This window comes from Vulpes lagopus, chromosome 2 (genome assembly GCF_018345385.1).
Source record: "Vulpes lagopus strain Blue_001 chromosome 2, ASM1834538v1, whole genome shotgun sequence".
In the NCBI taxonomy this organism is placed as follows: Eukaryota; Metazoa; Chordata; class Mammalia; order Carnivora; family Canidae; genus Vulpes; species Vulpes lagopus.
Window position 1 is genome coordinate 153,116,147 of NC_054825.1, and position 27,335 is coordinate 153,143,481.

Sequence of the window (27,335 nt, forward strand, 5' to 3'; positions counted from 1 at the left end):
TCTGGACCCTGAAAGAAAAGCTTACGCGGCTCGTGGGGACCCCAGTTGGTGATGTGACGGATCTAAAACAAAAGAATCTGGTGCACTTTCCGTGGAATGATTGTAATTCATTGAATTCTCAGAAAATTCCAGTCCCGGCCACCGATTCCAGGAGCATGCAGTAGGTGGCACCTAAAAGCTCTTTGGAGGCGAGCAGGCGCCATTCGAGCAAAAGCGGCGGCCGCTGCAGCAGCTGGCACGGCTCAGAAGTCGGGGACTGAAGACGGGGCGCGGGGAGCGAGGGGAGCGAGGGGAGCGGCCGGCGGGGCGGCGCAGGTGCGCGGGGGGCGCGGGGGCGCAGGTGCGCGGGGGGCGCGGGGGCGCAGGTGCGCGCGGGGCGCGCGGGGCGCAGGTGCGGGGCGCGCGGGGGCGCAGGTGCGGGGCGCGCGGGCGCGGGGGCGCAGGTGCGGGGGGCGCGGGGCGCAGGTGCGGGGGGCGCGGGGCGCAGGTGCCGGGGGCGCGGGGCGCACGGCGGGCGGGCAGCTGACGGCGGCGTCACGGCGGCGGCGCGAGGGAGCGCGCGCCCCGCCTGCCTCGGGAGGAGCCCGCAGCCGCACAGCCTGCGCCGCCCTGTCCTGTGCCAGGCGAGCTGGAGCTCGGGAGAGGCTCGGCGCAGAGTTGCGCGGCTCCTCAGGTAACGATCCCCCCTCCTTGCTGGGGCTTCGCCGCGTCCGCATTGGGGCGCCGACGGCCCGGGGCATCCCGGTTGGGGAGCCCCGGGAAAGGGATTGCCGCCCTCCGGGAGGGCGAGCAGGCGATCGGGATCCTGGAGTTGGCCGCGGGGAGCGGGAGAGGGAGCTGCGTTTCTGCATCCGCGTCGGGGCGGGGGTGCGCCTGGGCGCTCTCGGTCTCCAGCGTGTTCTCTGGAAAAGCAGGTCCGTACCCGACGCGGGCTTTCTTCCAACGCGGGAGTTGGTGTTTTCGGGAATTCTGTGGGGCAGGTGTTTCTAGGGTGGAAGTTGACGGAGTGGGTTTGCCCAAGTCCTCCAAGCTGTGGTCCCAGGTGAGGAAAATGCAGAGCGCGTCCGGACCGCCGGTGGCTCAGCATGTTTTCCCCGACCGCACCGCAGCCCTTGACGGGCTTGGCTGAGACCCGGCGGGAAGACTGTAATTCTCCTCTTGCAGGACGGGGGCTCGTGACCTGTCCAGGTGGCCCTCCCGGCTCCCAGGTGTTAGGCGGGCGCGGGGGAGGCGCCGCAGCCCGCCTGCAGGTGTGCGAACGGGGCTGCTCGGAGATGACAAGGATCCTGCCGGCCCGCGCTCCCTGCAAAGCCCTGCTGCTGGCCCTGCGGGAGCCCGCCGGAGTCCTCCATCCCGCCGTCCGTCCGGCCCGGGGCGGGGCGGGGGGGGGGGGGGAGAATGCTGGTTTTCTCCTTTAAAGAACTCCAGTGCCCATTCTTGGGGGTTTGGGAGACTTTTAAACTGCAAGCCCTGTGCACTGGGAGTCCTCTCCGTTGGCCCGTGAAATGCAGCGTCTGGTGGGTTCAGCCTCCCCAGCTGTGCAGTGACACAGCGCTCCTTCCTCAGGGGTGTCTTCTGCATCTCTGCCCTTATCAACTTTCCAGCGACCCCCTTCCAAGGGAGAAGCTTGTCTTAGCGTAGGGGACCGCTCCAGCGTGGAACTAAAAAGCTGTAAAATATTCTTTGTAGGGAAGATTGTTCTAGGTAACGATAAAAAGCTGGAGCATCTTACATTCCAGATCAGTCCAAATGTGCTTCTTTTCCGGTGGCATTTGGATTTGAAGAGGTGGAGAGGGAGGGAGAGACAAGGGGAGGGTAACATTAGAATAAATTTAACAGATTTTCCCCGGGGGAGGGGGCGGTGGATAATACTATTTCTTTCTTTCTGTCTGTCTTTTTTTTTTTTTTTTTTGTCGTTGCCTGAAATTGCAAATTGTCAACAGTTCTGTCTGTGGAATTGCAGGAGCTCAGCGTCCCTGTGGGCTGAGGCATTGGAAGCCCCATGGTTCATCTTGCAGGAACAGGAGGGATGAGGCAGGGGAAGCATTTTTACCCCATTTAACACATGATGGTTATTTTGGTAATAGGGCGAGAGATCCCCGGGAGCGCAGGGAAGGGAGCAGGGAGAGGCGGTTGTCTCACAGCACTTGGAATCCCTGCTTCCTCCTGGGCTACTTCTGCAGACGGCAATTAGAGGTGCACAGTTATTGCAGAAGCCTCCAGAATCTTTTCTTGTGGCAGCTTTCATAGTTTGTTCCTAAGGAGAGACTCAGAAAACAACCCAAATTGAATTCCGAGTTGTGGGAGTGCCTCTGCGCCTGTGTCTGGCAATCTGGCATTGCCAGCAGCCCATGAATGCTGTCTCTCCCCGGGTACCTGCACATCATACTGAAAATTAAAACCCTTTGAAAAATAAAATAGCAAGCGTTCTTTGTCAAAAAGAGAGTGCATCTGTGCCGATAGTCATGTGTTGTTCCCTCTTCTAATTTTGTTGCCATAGTTGACATGTAATGAACCTTATTGATTTGGACAAAGTCGTCATTCTCACCCCCACCCCTAGGCCCCCAAGATGAATGCAGTGAACTTTTGCACTAAAAAAATTTCTTTGTTATAAAGAGGAGCATTTGGTTTTTCTGGAAGGAGGAGGTTGCCTGCAAACTGCTTTAAGTTAGAAAGGGCTCAGTGCTGCCCTGTAACTTTGTGTCCCATTCTCACCTATAAGGGGGTTGGATGTCTGTCTGTCTGTCTGTCTGTCTATCGAGTGTGGCTATTTCCAGAGGACAGATGTCTCTTTAAAGACACAGCTGGTTTCTAGGACATTGTTTTTGGTTATGCTTTTTCTAGGAAAATACCTGCTCTTGAAATCAAAAGGGAAGGAGATGGTTGTCACACTGTCATGATTGCCCTTGTTGTTTTGCAGGTTAAATTTGCACGTGCGTGCACAATTAAGGATTAGCTTCAAGTTGTTTAATTGACTTCATGTTATGCTTTAGTTTTTATTTCATTATGAGTCTTGCAAGTTTCCCTTCCTTCACCAGGTGAGGGTTCTCCAGAGTACCCGGAGCAGGTGCTCTCTCATCCTCTCTTGCTTCGCTCTCGCCATTGGCAAATTCAGGAAAGAAAGATTCCTTGTAGCTCTGTCCTTAATGCAGTGAAGTGTTTTCCTATAACTCAGCACTGTTCAATGTAAATAAAGTGTGTGAGCCACATGTATAAACTCAAATGTCCTAGAAATCAAGTTAGAAAAGTAAAAATAAACCAGTGTGATAAATTTAGATAATATATTTTCTTTAACCCAATCTGTCAAAAATGACCATTTAAAGATGTAATTGATACAGAATACTGATAAGATACTTTACAAATGGTTTTTTTTTTCCCATGCTAAGTCTTACACTTATGGAACATCTCAATTTGGATTAACTACATTTTAAGAGGTCAATAGCATATGTAACTAGTGACTATTGTATCGGCTAGCATGGCTATGGAAAGTAAACTTTTTGACAAGGCAATTTAAAAGCTGACAGGTTAGGAGCCATTAAACCATTAAATTAAACATTATCAAAAATAAATATACAGATAATCTCAAATTGCTATAAGACCCATGTCCTACCCTTCCTTACCTTTAGCTAGTTGTGTGGTCTTGAAACCTATTTTTACTTCTCTATCAGTAAAACAGGAGGGTTGGCTCAAATAACCTGCTGGGTCAGCTACCTGAGTCAAATACCTGGTTCTCTGAAAATTAGCCAGTGGAGAGACTTGGGGAATTCAACCCACATGCACCCTAGAGATGTACCGTAGCAGGAACAAAGCGAGCCATCGTGGTGGTGGGTGTTGCCATTTTGCACAAGTCCTGTTTGCCTCAGTCCAATCCCTGATGGCAGACGTCAGCCACTGCGTCCCCATGTCCCACAGGAGATCATTCAATTTTCATATTTAAATTCCTTTACTGGTGGGCAGGTAACAGCAAATCCATTGTAAAATCAATAAACAGTGAGTGAGCTAGTATGTACTGCGTGATTGAAGATGCTTCATGAATCTTCTCAACTTACCCTTTATTGGTATGTGTATTTTCCATACTTCTGTCCGTTTTGACACCATTAAATAAAGTTCGGTGAAATGGAATGCTTTATAATTGAGTGTCTTGTGAATTCTGACTTCTTGAAGCCCAAAAAAACGAGTGATCTTCATGAAAAGATGTCACTTTCTTCACCCCGCCCCTGGATAGCCTTGGTGGTCAATGAGTGATGGAGGGGCACGGGGCCATTCTAACACATGGCTGGCTGGCTCGGAACCAGGGTAGGAGGTTTGAAGAGAAAGGAGTTTGTATGAAAGGAGTTTGTGCAGGTTTCTTCTAAAGCTAACTGATGTCTGAAAAGTGATTGCTTTTCTGAAGAAGTAAGAGAATTCAGGACTGTTCATTAGGACTTCCTGCTCTCTCCTCCCATCCCTCTGAGGCTGAGCTCCAGAAGGGTCCATGTGCTCCTGAGGGTTCAGACAGAGGAGCTCTTAGAGGGGGAGAGCGTCCTTCCTATGTCACCTTCACCCTCCGATGGCCTTATTGGAGCACACCTGGGACTTTCTTTCTTTAAAAAAAATTTTTTTAAAGATCTTATTTATTAATTTATTTATGAGAGATACAGAGAGAGAGAGAGGCAGAGACACAGGCAGAGGGAGAAGCAGGCTCCGTGCAGGGAGCCCGATGTGGGACTCGATTCCGGGACCCTGGGATCACACCCTGAGCCAAAGGCAGATGCTTAACCTCTGAGCCACCCAGGTGTCCCACACCTAGAACTTTCGATGTGGGATTTATCTTTAGCCCCTACTGGGCAAGGTTGATCAGGATCCAGGTCTCTGCATCCCGAGCAGAGCCAGCAGCTCACTCGGCTCGACCACATCAAGAATCCAGCTCAGTGGCATTTTCCTGTTTTGGACGAACTTAGGCCTTCCTAACCACACTACCCAGCTACCTATCCCCCTCCCAGCACACACGTGTGCATGGTATCACTGGGCTGTCTCACTGACCCCTGCTTGTGAGCTGTCCCCCGCGATTTACAGAAAGCCCGTGGAATAGCCCTTGGACGTCGGGAGTACTACCCTCCCATTTGGCTTTCTGTCTCTCACTCAGTAGCGATCCCTCGCTATCCATCCCCCTCTGACTAGATACCGTCGTATCCACACCCGATGATAATGTTGGCCCTTACTATTGACCGCTCAGGGTGCATGCTAACTATTTGGGTACCTACCCTCCTGTTCCATCAGATCTCTGCTCTTGGCAGAGAGCTATTTCTGGCTATTGAGTCAGAAAACACGCACAGCCGTCGGTTATTAGCTGCCTAACGTGGCTGTTGCGTCTTTAAGGTGAATAGGAGGCCATTCTGAGGGTTGCTTGGCAATGTTATATGTTATCCCATCGACAGCTCCCTTCCACACCATTTTAGCATCCTCAGCCCCTGGTCCCATGGTTGCTGACTTGGATCAGCTGGGGTGCCTTCCTGGGTTTGCTACACCTGAGCTGAGATGCAGGGTCCGCCCCTTCCTAGCAGTGCCGCAACCACCCGGAGGCTTGGGTCCCGCTTCTGCATGTCGGGGCTGCTAAAACCTCAATCAGAGGTGTTTTGAAGACGTAGCTTGTCTAGGACTGACCTCTCCACACTTGCTGAAGGGTCGGGATTCCCGGGGCTGCGGGGGCAGGTGGTGATTACCTGGGGAGCATCTCACGGGTTCTGCTCCCGCGCTGGGTCGGATTTGTCCTCCTGCACAACCTGGCACAGAGCCCGCCGTCTTCCGTGCTCCTCGCCTCCAGCCTCAGCCCTGTCTAGCTCACCTGGTGTGCACACTCTCCAATTAATCTTAAAATATTGATTTTTTTTTTCCTTTACGTCTTGCTCTTTGAGCCGGGCCTGCAGGGACTCCCTCTTTTGATTCTGGTTAGGACTGTGTTCCTTCTTTTGCCAACTCTTTCCTTCTGTTCCTTGGCTGAGCTCATCTCCCCATGGGCAGTCCCGCCTCTGTCACTGAATTCAGGCTGTTCTGCGTATGTAAGAATATCCCCTGCTTGGCATTTTTGTCACTCTAGTCTGTTCGTCTCTGCAAGGATCTGGGCGTCCTGGCCTTGACTGGAAGCCTGCTGAGGACAGGTGGTGCCAAGGACTGTCCAGCATCACCTGTCATTGGATCCTAGACACGTTGGTGGCTACAGATTTTTATGGCACGTTTTGCTGACCTGCTTGGTAACTGTAGAGCAGATGCAGAAAAAGATCGATTAGTGGTTCACAGCTCCTGACTCCACACCCTTGCCTGGGCTCATCCTGTCCACTTCTGACCTCTGATGCTCTTCCTCACTCACCAAGAGCATTGGCCCCACAGCACTGGTCCTCATGGTGTCACCCAGGAGACCTGTGTCTTTCCCTCCTCTCCTCTGAAGCTCCACATGACAGTGACAGTCTCAGGAACCCTCCCCCTTCCTGAGGGATGTGGGGAGTCCCCTCTCCCCACAGCGTCCACAGCATCCTGTCCTTGTATCGCGCTTGCTCAGTGCACTTACTCCACTGCTCTCCCAGGACTCACATTTCGTCCTGCTGCTCTCTTCAGTTGTTCCCTTCCTGCTGATGAGTATACATGTTTGTGTCTGTGTATCCTCAAATTAATTTTATTTATTTATTTATTTATTTATTTATTTATTTATTTATTTATTTTCAAATTAATTTTTAAAAACCCAAACTGGGTGTCATTCAGCCACCAAGTTGCAATCATCCCTCATTTCACAGCCAAGACCCCAGGGCACGTTCCTGAGCTGCACCTCGTACTCCATCGGGACCACTCCTGCCGGCTGCCCAGGGGCTCTCATCTGTCCCACTGCCTCCATCCAGTCCATACTGTCTGGCCCTGTCTTCAGCTTCACCCTCTGAGGCTCCCTGTGATGCTTTGCAGCCCCACCGCCGCCCCCAGCTTGTGACCCTGGAGCCCTCTGCCATCCTCGCAGCTCTCACCAACCGTCTTGTCCACCCTGGGGCTTCAGGCCCTAGTCACCACGGTCCCCACCCACAGCCAGCCCTGGACACGTTATCCACCTGCCCACGCAGCACAGATGTACTTGCAGCTCGCTCTGCGGGAAGTCCTGCTGGTGATATCGCCCTCCAGCCTGGCCTTGGCCCAACCTGCTCTCAGGAGAGGATCTGACCCTGTCTCTCAGGTTCTGCCACTGGAAGCCTTACAGGTTCCCTTGACGCTTTATTTCCCTTAGCTCCACATCTGTGCCCCTTCCTGAACCAGCCAGCACCTGCCTATAGCTGCCCGTCTGGTCTAAGCTGACTGGGTTTAGGCCCCACTCGTGATACCCGACTTCCCGTGCGCTGTCTCACTGGAGACAGCTCCTCTCGGGGGCTGTGGCTGCCCTCTGAAACGTGCATGGCCCTCTATGCCTCCCATCCAGCCTCGCCGCACCCCGCTTCCCTCTTGCAGCCTTTGGTATTTGGAGGGCTATGGGTAGAGAGCTTCGGATACAAGGAGAGGTCTACCCCAGGGGCTGCACAGGGCCGTGGCCTCCCCTGGCGATGTGCCCCTGGGGCAGAGGGCCAGGGACCACCCAGCACAGGCAGCAGCCCCGCCCCATCCTTGAGGTGGTGGCCCGCTTCACAGGACGTTGCAACTGCAGCCGGGGAAGCCACATCTGCCATGCTGCTCAGCCACCCAAGAGGCACATGCCATCTGTAAGTGCATGGCCACATTGAGATGACCCCCACCCTAGCCCCCAGAGATCTCTATTCCTGGCACCTTGCTGAGCCTGGCCCTCCCCATTGGTTTATTACAGGTTTATTCACACTCTGAGCAGGTTCTTATCAATGCCTCCTATGGGCCAGGGGGTGTGCAAGCACTGAGGAGACAGAGTGAGGGAGCCGATAAAAAGCCCCCGTGGAGCTTATGGTATAGTAGAGGTGAACACAAATTTTTAAGAAGTAAATTGCATAGCATGTCAGGAGAGAATATGTGCTCTAGGGAGACCTAAGATGGGAAGAGGTTACAGACTATGAGGGCTGCAGTGAGTTAGGGTGGTCGGGGTCTTGTTGAGAAGGTGGTATTTAGATATAGGTCTGCAGAAGGTGAGGAGTGGGGAAGAGTGGTCCATGGAGAGGGAACTGCCAATGCAAAGGCTCTGGGGCAGGAACATGGAGCTATTGTCCAAGTAGCAATGAGGAAACAAAGGTGGCTGGAGTGAGCTAGGGGAGAAGCAGCAGGAGGCAAGGGTGGGGGTTGAGCCCCTTTAGCTGCTATTCTCCCAGAGACAGAGTGGCCCATGGAGGGATTTGAGTACAAGGATCACAAGATCTGGTGCCTTTGGGGAGTTGATTAGAGCAGCTTTCAGCTGATGTGCGCCTTCTGCTTAGGAGGCTGCTGCAGTGACTCGCCTGAGGGTCGTGAGAAGCATGTGGGAGCAATGGGAAGGGTGATTCGTGGTGAGGTCTGGCTGCGTTCTGGAGATATCACCGACATGCTCAGCGGATGGACTGGGCATGAGGTGCAAGAGATTGAGAGGGGATCGGGAGGGCTCTGAGGGTTTAGATCTGGACGACTGGGAAGGAACATTGCCTTTGACCAAGATGAAGAAAGCTGCAAGGGGAGCAATAGGCAGTTCAGTTGTGCACCTGTTATTCAGGGATGTCTCCGAGGCATCTGAGTGGAGAGGTCCAGGAGGCAGACGGCATGTAGGCTTGCAGGTGAGGGTGGAGGCCTGGCTGTTGGGATGCCGTCCAGTGTTGCTGGCTAATAGTTGGCATGTGTAGTCAGGGACCCACAGGGGGACCTTGGCAGGGGTTACCCTCACCCCCTCCCCTGCTACCACCCTGGTCCAAGCCAGGACCTCCTGACTGTCTCCTGCCTGTACCTGGCCCCTCAGAGTCCTCAAAGAGGTCCCACACAGCAGGAGTCTGACCGTCCCTTCTCTCTCGAGAACCCTCAGTGACCACCATCCTTCTCACGGTCAAAGCTGTCTCAACACCACTGCCTGTCCCTGCCTGTTACTGCTGACTTCATCTGCTTTTCCTCCTCCTCTCCATCCCTGCATTCTGGAATCCTCCGTGCTCCTGAAACACGTCATGCTGGCATTTATGCTTGCACCTGATGCTCTCTCTGCTGGGGAGCTCTTCCCCAGGTCACCAGACCTCACACCATTGCTTCTTGCAAAGCTTTGCTCAAATGGCAGCTTTCCAGGGAGCCTTTCTGGCTTCTGTCCCTTTCCAATCCCCACTGCATGTTCTCGAAATGGGACTGGTGGATATTGCATCCATGCATTTTTATCAAGGGCATCCATACCCATGGAGATTTGGAAGACCTTTACAATGATAGAAAAAAAAAATTATTTTCTAATTTTTAATTGTACAGGTAGGAGAACAGTTTAGGGCTATATTTGCATTGCTTCTGACAAAGTCATGTAATAAAAGAAGCGTTTTCCCCCCAGTTGTATTGAGAAATAATTGACATACATCACTGTGTAAGTGTAAGGCATGCAGCATGGTGGTTTGATTTACATATATTGTGAAACAAGTACCCCAGAAGGTTCATCTAAAATCCATTTTCTCCTACAAATATTATAAAAAAAAGAAAACAATTTTAAGAAGGAAAAAATTTGAGATGAGATGAAAATCCCTAGGATTTACACCCTTGCAAGCTTTCCTGTGTTTCCGAGGATAGGGCTGGTTCTGGTCATCATGCTGCACATGGCAGCCCTATAACTCATATATCTTATAACTTAGGAGCTTGTTTGTTTTGATTACTGCCCTCTATTTTCCCTTTCCTGCCCTGCACCTCTGATAACTACATGTCGATCTCTTTTTCAATGAGCTTGAAGTGGGTTTTTGTTTGTGTGTTTTAGATTTCACATGTGCGTGAAATCATATAGTATCTTTCTCTATCTTATTTATCTCACTTAGAATCATACCTTCAAAGTCCATCCATGTTGTTGCAAATGGTAAGAGGCCCTTTTTAATACCTGTGTAATATTCCATTGTATAAACACACACGACTTCTTCATCTACTTAGTCATCAGTGGATACTACGGTTGTCTCTGTGTCTTGGCTATTGTAAACAATGAGGCAACAAACATTTATTTTTTAGAAGATTTGTTGATAGTGTATAGAAATGCTATTGATTTTATGTTAGTTTCATATCCTGCAACTTTGTGAAATTCATTGATTAGATCTAACAGTGTTTTGGTTGAGTCATTAGGATTTTCTCTCTATAAAATTATGTTATCTTCAAATAGAGACCATTTTACCTCTTGTTTTCTAATCCTAATGCCTTTTATTTTTTTTCTTGCCTAATTACTCTGTCTACAATTTCTAGTACGATGTCAAATAGGAGTGGTGTCAGCAGGCATCCTTGTCTTGTTCTTGATCTTAGACAAAAGCTTTCAGCCCTTTGCCATTGAGCATAATGTTAGCTGTGGGCTTGTCATAGATGGTCTTATTATGTCGAGATGTGTTTTTTCTATGCCTAATTTGTTATGTGTTCTTTATCATGAGTGGATACTGAATTTTGTTGAATGCTTTTCCTGCATTTATTGTGATGATCAAGTAATTATTTTCTTTCATTCTATTAATGTGATCTATCATGTGGATTGATTTGCATACATTGAACCTTTTTTGCATCCCATGGATAAATCATACTTGATTAAGGTCAACAATCCTTATGATGTGCTGGTGATATCAGTTTGCTAGTATTTTACTGAGAATTTTTGCATCTATACTCATCAGGGTTATTGGTCTGTCATTTACTTTTCCAGTAGCATCCTTCTCTGGTTTTGGGATCAGGATAATGCTGGCCTCATAGAATGAGTTTGAATGTTCCCTCCCTTTCATTTTTTTTTGGGGGGGGGTAGAGTTTTAGAATTGGTATCAATTCACTTGCAAATTCTCTTTGAAATTCACTAGTGAAGCCATCTGGTCCTGGGCTTTTCTTCATTGGGAGATTTTCCATTAGGGATTCAATCCCCTTACTGGTAATTGATTTGTTCTGATTTTCTATTCACAGATTCCCACTGGAAATGTCCTAGGAGCAACCTATGTCACCATCATAGTGACAATGCTCCTAGGAGCGTTTTTATGCATCTCTTTCAAAATATCCTATCTCATAGGACAGTTGTTTTTGCAAAGGAGGTATGGTGTCTCTCATGTTTACAATTTCATCTTTATATTAGAGAGAGAGAGGAAGTAGCCTTAGTTTTGTAAAATACCTACCATATGACCTACTACTCAAAGCCGTCTGCCATACAGAAAATGGCAATGAATTTAGAACAATTGCTTTTTGTATAAAAGACACATGACTTGCCTTTTAGTTCTACAACATATATATTCCTTGCTACAAGGTAATTAGTAAGCCATCCTACAGTAGACAGTATTTTTGTGGTTGCATCTTATCTCCTTATAAAGTATGTTAAAGAATTTGCTGTATCTTAAAGATTTAGTTTTCATGTTATATATTATTATTATATATTATTTATATGTATATATTAAAAATACTTGCCTTATTTATAATATATAATATATGTTCTTACCTTTTATAAACTAGAAGTACCTATTTCATATTAAAAAAAACACCAGTTGGAGATAAGCACATAGAAAAGAATGAAACTGAACCATTTTCTCATGCCATACAGAAAAATAAACTCAAAAGGATAAAAGACCTAAATGTGAGACCTGAAACCATAAAACTCGTACAAGGAAACACAAGCAGTAATCTCTTGGACATTGGCCTATGCAACATATTTATGGACATGTCTTCTCAGGCAAGGGAAACAAAAGCAAACATAAACCGTTGGGACTACACCAAAATAAAAAGTTTTTTTTCACAGCAAAGGGAACCATAAACAGAATAAAAAGGTAACCTAGTGAATGGGAGAAGATATTTGCAAATGATATATCCAATAAGGGGGTAATATCCCAAATATGTAAAGAACTTTTATAAGTCACACCAAAACCCCTCCCAAATAATCTCATTAAAAATGGACAAAGGACCTGAATAGACGTTTTACCAAAGAAGACATCCAGGTGGCCAACAGATACATGGAAAGATTCTCCACATCACTTATCAGTAGGGAAACACAAATCAAAACTGCAGTGAGTTACCACCTCACACCTGTCACAATGGCTAGAATCAAAACAACAAGAAATAACAAGTGTGGATGAGAATGTAGAACAAAAAGAACCCTTGTGCGCTGTTGGTGAGAATGCAAGCTTGTGCAGCCATTGTGGAAAACAGTATGGAAGTTCCTCATAAAGGTAAAAATGGAACTACCATATGATCCAGTAATCTCACTATTGAGTATTTACCCAAAGAAAATGAAAACATTAATTCAAAAAGATACATACACTCTTGTGTTTATTGCAACATTATTTATAATAGCACCTGTGTCCATTGACAAATGAATGGATTTTTTTTTAATTTTTTAAAATTTATTTATGATAGTCACAGAGAGAGAGAGAGAGGCAGAGACACAGGCAGAGGCAGAAGCAGACTCCATGCACCGGGAGCCCGATGTGGGACTCGATCCCGGGTCTCCAGGATCGCGCCCTGGGCCAAAGGCAGGTGCCAAACCGCTGCGCCACCCAGGGATCCCCCTAATTTTTAAAAAATTTTTTTTATTTATTTATGATAGTCACAGAGAGAGAGAGAGAGAGAGAGAGAGAGCAAATGAATGGATTAAAATGATAGAGAGATAGATAGATGATAGATAGATAGATAGATAGATAGATAGATAGATAGATAGATAGACAGACGATGGAATATTAACCACAAAAACAAATTAGATCTTGTCATTTATGAGAACACAGATGAGTTTATGCTAAGTGATATAAGTCAGAGACAAAAACTGTATGATTTCAATCATATGTAGAATCTGAAAAAAAAAGTTGAACAAAAAGCAACAGATTCATTAATACAGAGAATAAACTGACTGGAGGTGGGAGGGGCAGGGGGAGTAGATGAAATAGGTGAAGGGGAAAAATAAAATTAAATTAAATATCCAAATGCATGATATGCAGTCGCTCCTGCCTGCTTTTGGCTTTAACTTCTTTGCCGTAAGAACGTACTGAATGCTGCAATAGATTCTGCACCTCTGGTTCTATCTCTATAATGTTACCATATATCCTTCAGTAAATTTTTATTTCACTTGACATTGCCAACCTATGAATGGTAAGTCTTATGTTGATGTTTCAAAACTTTATTTTGTTTCTTCAAAGAATTCATTTTTTCTTCTCGGGTACAATTTTCCTTGGTTGGCTCAGAAAAATTTATTCCAACAGCAGATAATCATTCAGTATGTGCTAAATGTTTCTGATGTGTTTGGCGATGAGTCAGAGGCATTGATGTGCTTGGTGAATGAATTCAACAGGGACCCTGCCTTTGTGGTACTGATGCTAGACAGAGAGTGGAGAGAAAACACAGACAAACACTGAGAGAAAAAAGGATGTGCCAAAGTATCATTATTGAAAGAGAATCATTATAGCAGATAATAGATGCACTAAAGTGTGTTTGAGACATTTGTACTTTTGCTCAACTATAGCCAATCTTCTCCTCTGAAATTTCCAATATGGGTTTCTTCCCACCTCATGCATTATTTTTTATTCATCTTTCTATAGGATTCTTGGAAGGGAATGCATTTCAGTTTGTCACCGTGCATTTTGGCATGTTATTTTACATATTTTGCCACAGCAGGAAAATAAGTATTTTCTGATGGCTTGTGGCTATTTGCTTTTCACTATTAGTTAGAAGAGGATTCTTAGAATTTTCTAAAAGATTGTGGTCAAATTGTGTAATGGATTGGATGAGTTATAACAATGTATTGCTAAAAAAAAAAAAAAAAAAAAGTATAGATATTTGTTCCAAAGTGTGGCATACCAGCAAATACACAGTGTAAGAAAAAAAAAGTAGCATTCTTTTTGATACCATGTGTTCAAAGTCTGGTGTAGAGTCTAGCTGCAGCACACTTGGGAATGGCTACCATTTTGGACAACACCAGCTACCAGGCTTAGTTTTAAATGCCCTGGCTAATAGTGATGCTTAACATCACCTTTGATACAATATAAAATTAGGACCAGGAAGCGGGTGCAGATGTTAATTGGTCTTCTCAGGAAATTAGATTTTTGTTTGGTTTTGTCAGATGAGATTAGACTCTTAAAGCTTTTACTGTGTGATGTGGATGAGAAAGGAGAGGGCCTCTCTGTCCTGCCAGTGCTGTTAGTTGTGCTCGTGTCGTGAGTGTGGTCTTTAAAGTGTGGTTCTGTTGTTGATAGAAATGTTTCTACTTGCAATCATATATTTTTATTGTGCTAAAATACCAGTAACATAAAATTTACCATTTTCATCGTTTTCAAATGTACAATTCGGTGGCCTTAAGTACGTTCATACTGTTGTACCACCATCCATCCACAGGATTCTTCATCTCCCCAAACTGAAACACTGTCCCCATCAAACACTAGCTCTCCATCCCCTTCTCCCCCTAGCCTGGTACACATACCATGCTACTTTCCGTCTCTACTCTAGACTACTCTAGGGACTCTAGTGGAATCATGTGGTATTTGTCTTTTTGTGACTGGCTTATCCCACTTAGCATAGTGCCCCCAAGGTTCATCCATGCTGCAACAGGTGTCAGGCTTTCCTTCCCCTTTAAGACTGAATAATGTTCCATTGTATGTATATATATCATATTTTGTTTATACAGTCACCTATCAATGGACCGTGGGTTGCTTCCACCTGTTGGCTGTAGTGATTAGTGCTGCTACAAACATGGGTGTGCAAGTACCTTTTCAGTTAGTTACATATCTATATACCAATTATGTATCAGTTATTTGGGCTATATACCCAGAAGTAGATTGCTGAGTCACATGGTAATTCTATGTTTAATTTTTCCAAATATCCAAAATTTTTTCTTTTCTGGTTGCCTTTTGCCTTTTGTGTTTTGATTTTGGATAGTAGTCATCCTACGGCGTGTGAAGGTGCCTCAGTGTGTTTTTGATCTGCATTTCCCTGGTGATTAATGATGTTGAACATATTTTCATGTGCTTCTCCACCATTTGTAGATCTTCTTTGGAGAAATGTTTATACTAGCCCTTTGCCCATTTTTTAGTTGGTTTGTTTCTCCTTTTTGTTACTCAGTTGTAAAAGTCCTCTCTGTATTCTTTATGGTAGATTCTTATCAGAATGTAGAATATATTCCTCCCCGCATTGTGTCTGTTCTCTTTTAACTTTCTTGATAATGTTCTTTGTTGCACAAAAGTTTCTAATTTTGAAAAAGTCCAATTCACTCATTTGTATGACATTGCAAGGGGCCTCAAATAGCTAAAACAATCTTGGCGAAGGGAGGCCCCGGGCTGCACATGGCAGCACACTGAGCCTTCACGCCTGGCACCAAACACTTTCCTTCTCCTGGTCCGCAGAGTTCCCATGTTCGCACTGCCTTCGTCCCTTGGTGTCTGCTCCCCTGCAGGGTTAGCTTGTGGCACCACCTTGGTAATTGATCCTTTGACGAGAGTGATGATGGTATTTTTATTCACATGATTTGCCTTTTCATTGCCCGTACCTGCATGGACAGAAAAGCAATCAAGCAGAGAGTGTCCCAAGTAGAGTCAAGCTCTTGGCAGTGTGAAAAGTGTTACAAAATGCATGTTGCATGGCTCTCTGGCATTTCTGAGCATGATGGTCAGAGGACTGCATCAAACAAACGTTAGCAAATCTTTCTTCTGTGCCTAAGTGGTGGGATTACTTGCCTCTCAATAATGAAAGTCTTAAAGAATAATGTAACCTTTCCAGTCCAAGACATGTCTCGGTGTCTCTCCACCTCTCCACTTGTTTCATTCTTGCAGCTATCATGAGTCTTGCAATGAATACCCGAGGTCCCCCCTCAGGGGATGGTCGCTCCATTATCTGGGTGCACATGTGTCACCTGCTTCTATGCCTGTCCTTACATTGCAGGGCAGGATGCTTCCAGAACACCATGAAGCAAGCTTCCTGAAAAAGGAGCCTGCCTCTTTGGGGAAAGATAAGCCATAGACGTTTAACTCTTTACAATCTGGCAAATGTTCCCCACTAACAAACAAATCTGTCATTTTTTAGGGTCAGCTAGGAAGGTCCATGAAATGAATCGTTAATTAAATTGAGATTCTAAAAATACATAGAAGTACACTCTGCTACCTAGAGAATTTATGCTCCATTGAAAGCTAATTTCAAGATATCCTTATTTATCTTGTAAAATCAGTAATAGTTATTTTCACTTCAGTGACCCATTCATCCCTTATTAGTCGTAGTGTTAAATATAGGCTTTCAGGTACCGACTTTAAATATGGAATTTGTTTAACAGTGAAGTTTAAGTGTTATAATAAAGACAGATCAATTTGAGGAGAGGCTGTTGTGGAAAACCAAGGCAAGATTCAGGCAGAGACCACCTGTGTAATCTTCAGGAGATGGGGAGTGCCTTTGATTTCAGACCGTTGGTAAGGATTTATGGCAGGAGAGCACACAGATTTTCAGGCTTTTCCAAACACCAACACTTCATGAACTGAATTTTTCTAATCTCTAATTTTTGTGTGATTTGAACAATTATTTATTTATTTATTTATTTATTTATTTATTTATTTATTTATTTATTTTTGCAGCAGGCTTTATTCAGGCTAAAATACAGGTAAAGATTTTGGTTTTACCTGAGATGCTCCTTTTTTCTCATTCACATGAATCTGCTATTTCTCCCAAAGGATATTTGAACAGCCAATTTCTGTGACTCAGGAAATCTAAGTCCATTTTCCCTAGAGTCTAGGCCCTCTAGGCTAGGATAACCTCCCATAATTCTGTATCCAGTGACAGTGAGGTGTGGCAGGTTCCCCCACACATCCTATACTTCTCTAGGTACCAGCTGGGTACCCTGCACATTAACTCACTTCTGACGCTATCTACCCAGAGAAGGCATCGGATTTCATAGGTTTGAGGGCACAGTCCTACAAGCAGACTGCCCTCTGCTTCAGATGCTAGTGGCAGGTCCACGCTGTCACCTGCACTTCTGGCTGGCCGTAAATCAGAGGTTTCCACCACCCCCCTCCTCTGGTTTGATTCATTTGCTAGAGTGGCTCACAGAGCTCAGGGAAGCATGTTACTTAGTAGATTAGTGGTTTATCATGTAAGACGAGAGCTCAGGAACAGCAGGTGGAAGAGATGTGCAGGATCAGGAATAGGGAAGGTGGTGGAGCTTCCACAATCCACCTCTGCATCTGTCTGCCCAGAAGCTCTCCAGACCCCATCCTTTTGGGGTTTTACCATGTCTTCATTACATGGTCATGACTGATTACATAACTGGCCATTGGCAAAGGATTCAACCTCCAGTGCCTTCTCTCCTCCGTGGAGGTTGGAGGAGGGGAAGGCTGAAAGTTCCAAACCTCTATTTATGGTTGCCTCCCCTAGCAACCAGCCCCCTAGTCTTTAGGTTCTTTCCAAAGGTCACCTCATTGACACGAACCAAGGTGTGGTGGGAAGGGGCTCCTTATGAATACCAAGACACCCATTTCACCTTTATGGCTCGGGAGACCAGACAGTGTGATAAAATATGCTCCCAATCCTCTCCTCACTCAAGAAATGCTAAGGGTTTGGGGAGCTATGAGCCAGGAACCATGATGAAGACCAAATATATATAAAAAAATGTCTTTCATCATCTGAATGATCAAATGTATATTTCTTACAAATCATAATACTGCATCACTAACCTGATTTTCAGTATTTAGAATGTCTTACTTTAATTTCTTTAAGACACATAATTTATGATACTGTGGGATGTATCATTTACTCCCTTTCTTTGATCTCTTCCCTCATTTGTCAATGTATAAGCTTTTTAGATGCTTTAAGGGGCTGAGAGACCATGTAGTCCAGACAAGTTCTGGAAAAAGAGAGTAGAAAGATATCATTCCAGACAGTCATCCTATGCAGGGCATCTGTGCATCCAGAGAACCCACTCTATCTGCCCCTCCTAGCCATCGTGGTGACTCTTGCCTACAGGAGACAGCCAGGGACCAACAGACATAAGTGAAAACAACATCGTGAGACAGAAGATCACAATGAACAAGCAGAACCGGAGATAGCTCAGATATGTGATAAGAACCGCAGCAACAAATCTCAATTAGCATTCTTGTTGATAGTCAGGGTGGTATTGCCTTTCTTGAGATAAGAAAGAAAGTGCTTTTTTTAAAAAAAAGATATTTATTTGAGAGAGAGACAGAGAGCAAGCTGGCGGGGGTGGGAGGAGTGCAGATGGAGAGAGAGAAGTAGGATCCCACTGAGCAGAGACCCCCTGATACAGGGCTCGATCCCAGGACCCTGTGATCATGACCTGAGCCAAAGGCAGATGCTTAACCCACTGAGTCCCCCAGGCACCCCAAGAAAGAAAGAAAGTGCTGCTATGAGGAAGGCAAAAACAGAGTGCAAGAAAGGGGATTGAAAATATAAGGGGAAAAATTCTAAAGAAGTCAGGTATAGGTACACTGGATCCATCATCTAAGAAGAGTTCCAGAAACAGAGAGAAGATATAGGGGTTAGGATGATTTACTTTTTAAAAATAGAAGGAAATTCCTCCAGGCTGCAAAAATGATCAGGTTTTTAAAGCCTCCCTCAGCCTTCAAAAACATAATTAAAAAGCAGTTCTAGGTACATCCTGGTGAGATGTTGTAACTCCCAGAAGAGAGAGAATATCCTCCCCCTGCCAAAGAGAAGGGAAAATCCCCACTTCCCTGCAGAGGCAAGAGCATCATACTGCCTTGGATTTCACATCTCTGGATGATCAAGTTAGAAATAAAATTATCCTCAAAATCTGAGGAGAAATAATTTGCTCTTGGTTTAGCTGCAGGGTTGCATCAATCAGGTAAGAAGGACATGAAGTCAGAAATTTTAATGCCATCTATAAGAATTTATCAGTAATGTTTATATCAAAACATAAAATGGATCCAAGGAAGGTGATAATAAATTGAAATACCAGAACTGGCAACTAAGAGTTACCAAGGTAAAAAAACAAAAACAAAAACAAGTAGGGGGTAAAAAACCAAGGAAACCTATGCCTACAGAATATTATGCATCAGTCAGCAAAGTCTGATTGACAATGGCTTTCCCTCGGTGGGTTCCATCCTACCCTCTACTTCGGCCTTGAAAAATTGGAACGAAAGCCTTTTAACACTGTCTCTTGGTAAGGTTTGGAAACGACCTGCAGGGAAGTTACAGAAGACTTGATATAAATTTTGGAGCAGATTGTAAATGTTATACCTGGAAATACTGGCATATACTTTAAAAATAGAGTCTAACAAGACGTAGGTAGTGGAGGAAGGCATTGTGCTAAATAGCATAGAAAGACATGGTCCCAAGTCAATAAGTCAAGACATTAAGATCCATGATTCAAGCAGTGAGTGCATTATCTAAAATTATAATGGTGAACACCAGGAAGTGACAACCGAGTGTCCGTTCTTTTTCATGGTGTTATTTCTGGAAAGAGAAACAGGCTGGTGAAGGAAGGAAGGGGGCCTCTGTGCAGATAAAAATGTGTCTTGCAGTCGCCTTTATATTTTTTTTTTTATTTTTTTTTATTTTTTTTTTTCGCCTTTATATTTTTTAGCCAAGTGCATGCATGATGTCAATTTTCATTTGTTTGTTTTAAGGTTTTTATTTAATTTTATTTTATTTATTAAAAGATTTTATTTATTCATGAGAGACACACAGAGAGAGGTAGAGACACAGGCAGAGGCAGGAGAAGCAGACTCCCTGTGGGGAGCCCAATGTGGGACTCGATCCCAGGACCCCAGGATCATGACCTGAGCCAAAGGCAGATGCCCAACCACTGAACCACCCAGGTGCCCCTGCCCCTTCTAAACTCAATATTGGTTCACTATTCTGGGCCTATTGAATTTTCATGTGAATTTTGCAATCTGCTTGTCAGTCCTTGCAAAGTAGCCAGTTGGGCTTTTTGTGGGAATTGTGCTGAATCCCTAAGTGATTTGGGGAATATTGCCATTTTAACAAGAGTAAGTCCTCTGATATATAGACATGGGTGCCTTCCCATTTATTTAAGTCTTCAAATTCTTTTTTTTTAAATTTTTTTTATTATTATTTATTTATGATAGTCACACAGAGAGAGAGAGAGGCAGAGACACAGGCAGAGGGAGAAGCAGGTTCCATGCACCGGGAGCCCGATGTGGGATTCGATCCCGGGTCTCCAGGATCGCGCCCTGGGCCAAAGGCAGGCGCCGAACCGCTGCGCCACCCAGGGATCCCAAGTCTTCAAATTGTTTAAACAGTGTTTTTTAATTTTTACAGCAAGATGTTCATGCTTCCTTATTCATTTTATTCCTAAGTATCTTGTGCTTTTTAATGATACTATAAATGGAATTGGTTTCTTTTGTTTTTAGATTGTTCATTGTACCTGTGTAGAAATACAGTTGACTTTCATATGGATACTTAAAAACCTTTTAGAACTAGTTTATTCTCCTGTTTTTTGGAAGACTCCTCAAAATTTTCTATATACAAGATTATGCCTTCTGCAATAAATAGTTTCATTTTGTCCTTTCCAATCTGGATGCCTTTATTTCATGTTCCTGACTTATTCTACTGGTTTATAAACCTCCAGGAAAATGGTAAATAGAAGCTGCAAGAGTGGGAACTCTTGTCTTTTTCCTGATCTCAGGGAGAAAACATCCAGCCTTCTATCATTAAGTATTGTCTTAGCTACAGTATTTCATAGTATGCCTTTTTTTCTGGTTCAGGAAGTTCCCTTTTATTCCTGATTTGCTTTAAAAAAAAAATAATGATCAAGTGGTAAACTCTGTCAATTAAAAAAAAAAATCAAGATTGCAGAATTTTGTCCATTTTTTTCTTTTTTTATATCTACCAAGATTATCATTTTTTGGTCTTTTATTGCTATGGCATATTATAGTAATTTTTGGATGTTAAACTGACACTGCATTCCTGGTATAAATCCCACTTGCTTATGATGTACAATCTGTTTTATATGTTGATGGATTGAGTTTGCTGGTATTTTGTTGAGGATTTTTGTATATATTCGTAAGAGATACTGGTCTGTAGTTACTTGTGAAATCTTTGTCTCAAGCTGGTATCAAGGTAATATTGGCCTCAAAAAGAGTGATAAGTGTTCTCTCCTATTCCACTTTTTGGCAGAGTTTGTGAAGGGTTGGTATTAGTCCTTTGAATGTTTGCTGGAATTCCCCAATGAAGCTCTGGACCTGGCTTTCCTTATGGATAGTTTTTTGATTACTGTCCTGCTATAGATACTTTCAGATTTTCCATTTCTGTTTGATTCACTTTGGTGGTTTGGGTCTCTCACCTGAGCTACCTAGAGTCACCATGTTACCATACAGCTGGTCACAGGAGCCCCTTATAACACTTTATGTTTCTGCAAGGTCTGTAGTAATGTCTCCTTTTTTTTCACTTCTGATTTTAACAATTTGAGTCTTCCCCCATCTTTGGTCAGTCTAGCAGAAAGTTTGTTAATTTTGTTGATATTTTCAAAGGATCAACTTTGAGGCTGTTGATTTTTCTCTAATGCTTTTCTACTCTTTATTCTACTAACTTCTACTGTAATGGGATCTTTCCTACACTTTTCTTCCTTTGGAATTAGTTTGCTCTTATAAGGTCGGAGATTAGGTTACAGATTTTCGATCTCTGTTCTCATTTAACATAGCTGTCCAAAGCTATAGTTTCCTTCTAAGCACTAAGCTGCATCCCCCCCATGACTTTTTGACTTTTTTTTTCTTTTGTTTTCTTGGAGTTTTGCTGCCTTCTCTCAAGTTTGTGCCTGTTCATACTGCTCCTTCGTGACCCCCTTTTCTGCCCCGTCCTTACTAAATGTAGCCAGAGAGCTTGGGCTCTCCCAACTGTGCCAAGTGCTTGGTTTTGTCTTGTCTCATTAGCGCCCCCCCAAGCAGCATTGGGAAGAAGGTGCTGTCATTATTCTCCATCTGCAGGCAACTCCAGTGCAGAAAATTCAAGTAGAAAACTCACTAAGCTCTCTTATATCAGATTTGGCATTCCGTCTTCTCTTGCTACATGCCTTACCTCTGGCTATTACTTATTATAGTGCTGTTTATGTGTGGATGAGACCCAAGTATTTAACACTAGAATAGATGTCTCTGCTGAGCTTTCAGACTAAAGCCCAGTCACCTACCAGATACTATCTCTTCTTGTCTGTCCTACAAACCTGACCCAATCACAGCTGCCTCCTCATCACCTTCTTCAAACCTACTTCTCTCTGCTGCCTTTCATCCTGACTAATGGAGCCACCACTCACCTGCTTGCCCAGCTCTGCCCCAGATATCAGTGCCCATCAGCTTTGTGCCCTGGCCTGAACATTGGATCTGTTCCTGCCCTTGTATGTCTACAAGTGGCACCATCTTCTGGATGATGTGCCTTTCATCACTTAACGTCTTCACCCAGCCTTCTGTGAAATCTCTACTGAGGGCCCCACACAGAACTGGATGCCCCACCATGCTGTTATCTTGGTAACACTTGATGCCTGGTAATTCTTAAAAAATAAAGTACCTATAATCATCTTAATTTAGATTGAAATTTGATTTGAACAAAAGGACCCTGCAAGCTTCTTAGTTGACTGTCCACTCATGCTACTCAATGAGCCCCTCTACATCATGGCCTTAGTAGCACCCAAGCCTCTGAGACCATTTCCCTGACCACATGGCCTGGGGGCACTGAGGGTGTCAGCAGCACTTGGTTTGCCTTCCAGCGCTCACCTGTCACCAGCTGTGTGAAATCGGGACATGACATTCCCCAGTGCCTTCTGTGTTTCCAGTTACTTCATTGCAAAAGGACAGTGACACGGGTGCTGCAGGGTGGTGAGGATTTCATTAGTTAATGTGAACATTGAATAAATATTAATAGAATTCTCCTCCCCTTTCCCCCTGTACTTATAAAATATCATGTATCATTATCACCTGAATTTCAGATGTTCACAGTATTTTGTGTAAAACAATAAGGGTATTTGGTGATATTGTGTGTGTGTGTGTGTGTGTGGTGTGTGTGTGTGTGTGTGTTTGTTGGGAGGGTGGTTAATTCCCATCTTTCCTTTACGTTTTCTTGATTCCACCTCCCTTGGCCTGACTTGGCACCTCTTCCGTAGGCACAGGGATGCTCAGTCGTGGCCCAAGAAGGAGAAATAGACTCCAGTTAACTACTAAATAGATTGGCTGTCCTATTGGAAACTGGAGATTGCCCATAATTACTGGATTTAGATAGAAGGATAGAATTTTTAAATGAAATTCAAATTTTCTTATGTCAGGACAGCAAAAGCAAAATTCATCACTCTAGTTCTTTTTAAACTATCAAAAGGGGGTAGAGCCATCCTTCTTGAGATTGTCTTAATTAAAAAAAAATTTTTTTTTGAACTAATACTCTCACACATCTGGTTCCTTTGCTAGGTGCTTCCTGGTTGACAGTCTGAGCTCTCAAGCACCATGCCGGAACAAAGCAATGATTACCGGGTGGCCGTGTTCGGGGCAGGTGGCGTTGGCAAGAGCTCGCTGGTCTTGAGGTTTGTGAAGGGCACGTTCCGGGAGAGCTACATCCCCACGGTGGAGGATACCTACCGGCAGGTCATCAGCTGTGACAAGAGCATCTGCACGCTGCAGATCACGGACACCACGGGCAGCCACCAGTTCCCTGCCATGCAGCGGCTGTCCATCTCCAAGGGGCACGCCTTCATCCTGGTCTACTCCATCACCAGCCGGCAGTCCTTGGAGGAGCTCAAGCCCATCTATGAACAGATCTGCGAGATCAAAGGGGACGTGGAGAGCATCCCCATCATGCTGGTGGGGAACAAGTGTGATGAGAGCCCCAACCGCGAGGTGGAGAGTGGAGAGGCCGAGGCCCTGGCCCGCAAGTGGAAGTGCGCCTTCATGGAGACCTCCGCCAAGCTCAACCACAACGTGAAGGAGCTCTTCCAGGAGCTGCTCAACCTGGAGAAACGCAGGACCGTGAGCCTCCAGATCGACGGGAAAAAGAGCAAGCAGCAGAAGAGGAAAGAAAAGCTCAAGGGCAAATGTGTGGTCATGTGAACGCCCTTCCGTGGGAGAAGCCGCAGCGTGTCCCCCATTCCGTCCCCTTCCCCCCCCACGTGACACCACCGTCGTCAGGGTAGCATGTATGATGCCCACGTGTTCAATATCGCCTTTTGACAGAGATGTGCCCTGTCGTCCCTGAGAGGGCATTTCACACCGCCTCCGATCAGCACCCCTCTCTGGAATCAGGGACTCTGCCCAGCGGCTCAGATGGAAACCCGTGTGCCCGGCAGCACAGGGGACCGCCACGGGCGCCAGCCATGGCCCCCGGTGGCTGTGCCCGGAGAAGGCGTGGGGCTGGTATGGGCGGGAGTGGGTCCCCTCTGCATGCATGTGACAGCCTGTGACCCAGAGCTACAGCCCACCCAGCCCAGACCTTTCCCTCCGGTGGCGGAGCTGGTCATCCTTGGAGGCGGGAGGGGGGTGGGAGGCGAGGAGACCAGGCCAATGCGGTTCCTTCCATTTCAGGTTCTCTAGCAAAATCACAAATAAAATGACACAGCTTCCCCCTCCGCCCCCGAGGGTGCTCACTGTCGGGTCCCTGGCTCGGGGGAGCCTTTCCCCTTCAAGGGGATGCACTCACCTCACTAGGCCTAGTTAGCAGGCATCCCCATCCCCGTTTGGAGTATTTATTTCCCATACAATGATGAGTTCTTGAAGGGCGTCCTGCTGGGTCAGAGACCCTTCCATGTGGGATTGAGGATATTTTGACGTGACTAGAGCAGCTCCCTAAGGCTCTGTGTGTTACACTTGAGGATTTTAGAAATGCGCTTTATTTTCCTTCCTTTGACCCATGAGTGGTATGCTTCTTCCAGCCCCTCAGATTTTAAATAAATGCAATTAAAGTAGCTATTTTTAGACAATTATTTTCCCTCCAAAATAGTTTCCTTCTTTTCAGTAACTCCGTCTGTATCCAGCTGGGGAACAGCCAACAAAGGCCACCTAAAGACCAGAAGCACATCCGTTTTCTAAATCACATGGGTATCTAAATGCCATACTTTGCACCTCAACAAAATACTTTGAAACAGAAGTTGTTCACTGTGTTTTTGATGATCTATCACAGAAGTATACTCCTGGAAAATGTGCTCGAGTAATAGATTATCTTGCATGCTCCCTCAGAAGTGTCTTCTAAGAGCCGTTCGATGCCATGTTCACTCTGGAAACAGTTATCTTTTCCTCTTAGTGACCTTGTGTGCATCCTTGATCCTCTGGACCAAATTAGGGCCCCTGCCGGTTCCTGCATGCTGGTGACGAGATGGACGGTGGCCAGTGGCTGGAGACAGGAAAGCTGCTCCGTTGTGGGCCGGGCACAGTCCACTCAGTTGCTCTGTCTAGTCTGGTTTGGCTCTGCTTCCAGAAAGTTCCCACTGACAGAGCCTGTGAGTCCTCCTATTTGTTCCAGTCCGTGTAGCTCACACTTGGCCTGGACTCTAGAATCTTCCTTCCAGCAGTGCTCCCTGCCTGGCAGATAGAGGAAGCCCTGGGCTGGTACAGGGAGCCCCCAGCTGTGGGGCCTCTGCACCAGCCTCAGCAGAGAGGTCCCCAACTTGGGGACGTTTGCGTGCACCTTCTTTGGTTCTGCTCCGCTCTCCTGCCACAGCCAGGAACTCCCTCCCTGCCCCCGGCATATCCTCATCAGCCCTTTGTGATTAAATGTCCTTGCTTTTGCTCATCTTCCATACTCTGCTGGCAGGTCCCCCTGTGGTATGTGTCCGTGTGTGGAGGCACCTTTGAGAATCAGCGGCCCCACTGTCTTCCCGTATCTTGGCCAACTAGAGCCACCCTGAGGAGGGGGCATGGATGTGGCCTGGGAGCCAATGGGGTCAGGGACCCCAGAACGCCCCAGCCAGACCTGAGGCCCCGTCCAGTCCCAATGCATGCACCCTCCCTGCGGTGGCCGCCCCACAGCCTTTACAGTGACACCTAGTTGGTGAACTTCCTAGAACATTTATTTTCCAACCTATCCCAATTTTTTTTTTCTGTTTCTATTCTCAGAAAGATGTTATAAGTTTGTCATTTGGATGTGGGTTCAGTGGAAGAAGAAACAGGACTTGGTGGCCACAGTGGGAGGCTGGGGGTTGGCAACAGGCTGCGTGTCCCTAAGGCTCCCAAGCGTGAGGTCTCTCTGCCAGGCATCCTTTCCCCACAGATATAAGTCACAGTTCCCGTTCTGCCTCTCACATCGAATGTCTAGAGCTTCACCAACAGGAGAAGCTTCAGATGGTTGAAAATTGAAGTGCGCTTGGGACACATTCTGTCCCTTTGTGCTTTGCCTGTGGGTCTGTAGGAAGGTCATTGATGCCTCACCCGCAGGTCTTTGCTCTGCTGTGATTTTCTATTAACTGCACTGAGGGTTTGACGATTATCTCAAAATAGTCTTTGAGGAGATCCCCGTTGTCTCAGGGCTCCAGGAGGAGTTAGCTCCACAGGATCAGATGTGCTTAGCATGTATGTGGCCCCGTCCTCAATATGTAGCTGTGGTTCCAGAGGATCCGTCCCACGTTGCACATGGACACAGAGGTTTTGGACCGAGCCACACCGTACGTCACAAAACTCCAAATATTGCTTTGAAGATGGCATTCCAGGGATAAGCATGGGGTTCCATGAGCCCCTTCTGTCCCTTCCCATCTCTCCTCCATCTGGTAACAAGCCATGGGCGTGCCCTGGGCATGCATGCAATACAGCAGGACCAAACAAGAGCAATATTGAATTGTTCATTAGATCTCAAATTATATATATATATATATACATATTTTATATATATATATAATTTATCTTCCTGCATTTTTGAAGTATAAAGCCGTACACTGTACATACCTGTAAGCTAGCATCCTTGTTTCACCATTTCTAATATTTAAGAAATGCGCATTCTTTGTAGAACAAACGACTATTAAAGGTTTTAAAAACTGCTCTGTGATACGTCATTTCCTTTTCAAGATTTGTAACGTGTCGCCCATACATCAGCTCTCTGGAAACATCCATCACTAACGGGACACACGTAAACCCTGGAAGCATCCTGGAACTCGGTCCGCCACAGAGACCGAATGTGGACAGAGTATTGACAGAGCATGACTTTTATACGTGTGTATATTTATATTTATGGTGTATATTGTTACAACTCCATGATCTATTTTATTTACTCTTCAGTTACAAAAGCCACCCTTGCATACCAGTTTCTAGTTGCCGGTGATGTTCTGAACATAATGAAACCTATTGTAATAAAGCTTCAGTTTTGACCCCCTG

The 27,335-nt window shown here is 45.6% G+C and overlaps 1 protein-coding gene across 3 annotated transcripts; it reads left to right on the plus strand.

Annotated features, from left to right (window-relative positions):
• Nucleotides 1-548: 548 nt before the first annotated feature.
• DIRAS2 (DIRAS family GTPase 2) lies at nucleotides 549-27,335 on the plus strand. 3 transcript variants are annotated; one of them, XM_041737151.1, is made up of 2 exons: nucleotides 549-673; nucleotides 23,454-27,335. In XM_041737151.1, exon 2 carries the CDS (start codon nucleotides 23,490-23,492, stop codon nucleotides 24,087-24,089), a length of 600 nt encoding a protein of 199 aa, XP_041593085.1. In that variant the 5' UTR covers nucleotides 549-673; nucleotides 23,454-23,489; the 3' UTR covers nucleotides 24,090-27,335. The 3 variants fall into 3 exon arrangements, with proteins under 3 accessions (XP_041593085.1, XP_041593094.1, XP_041593103.1); XM_041737160.1 differs by lacking the exon at nucleotides 549-673 and adding an exon at nucleotides 851-914; XM_041737169.1 differs by lacking the exon at nucleotides 549-673 and adding an exon at nucleotides 995-1,042.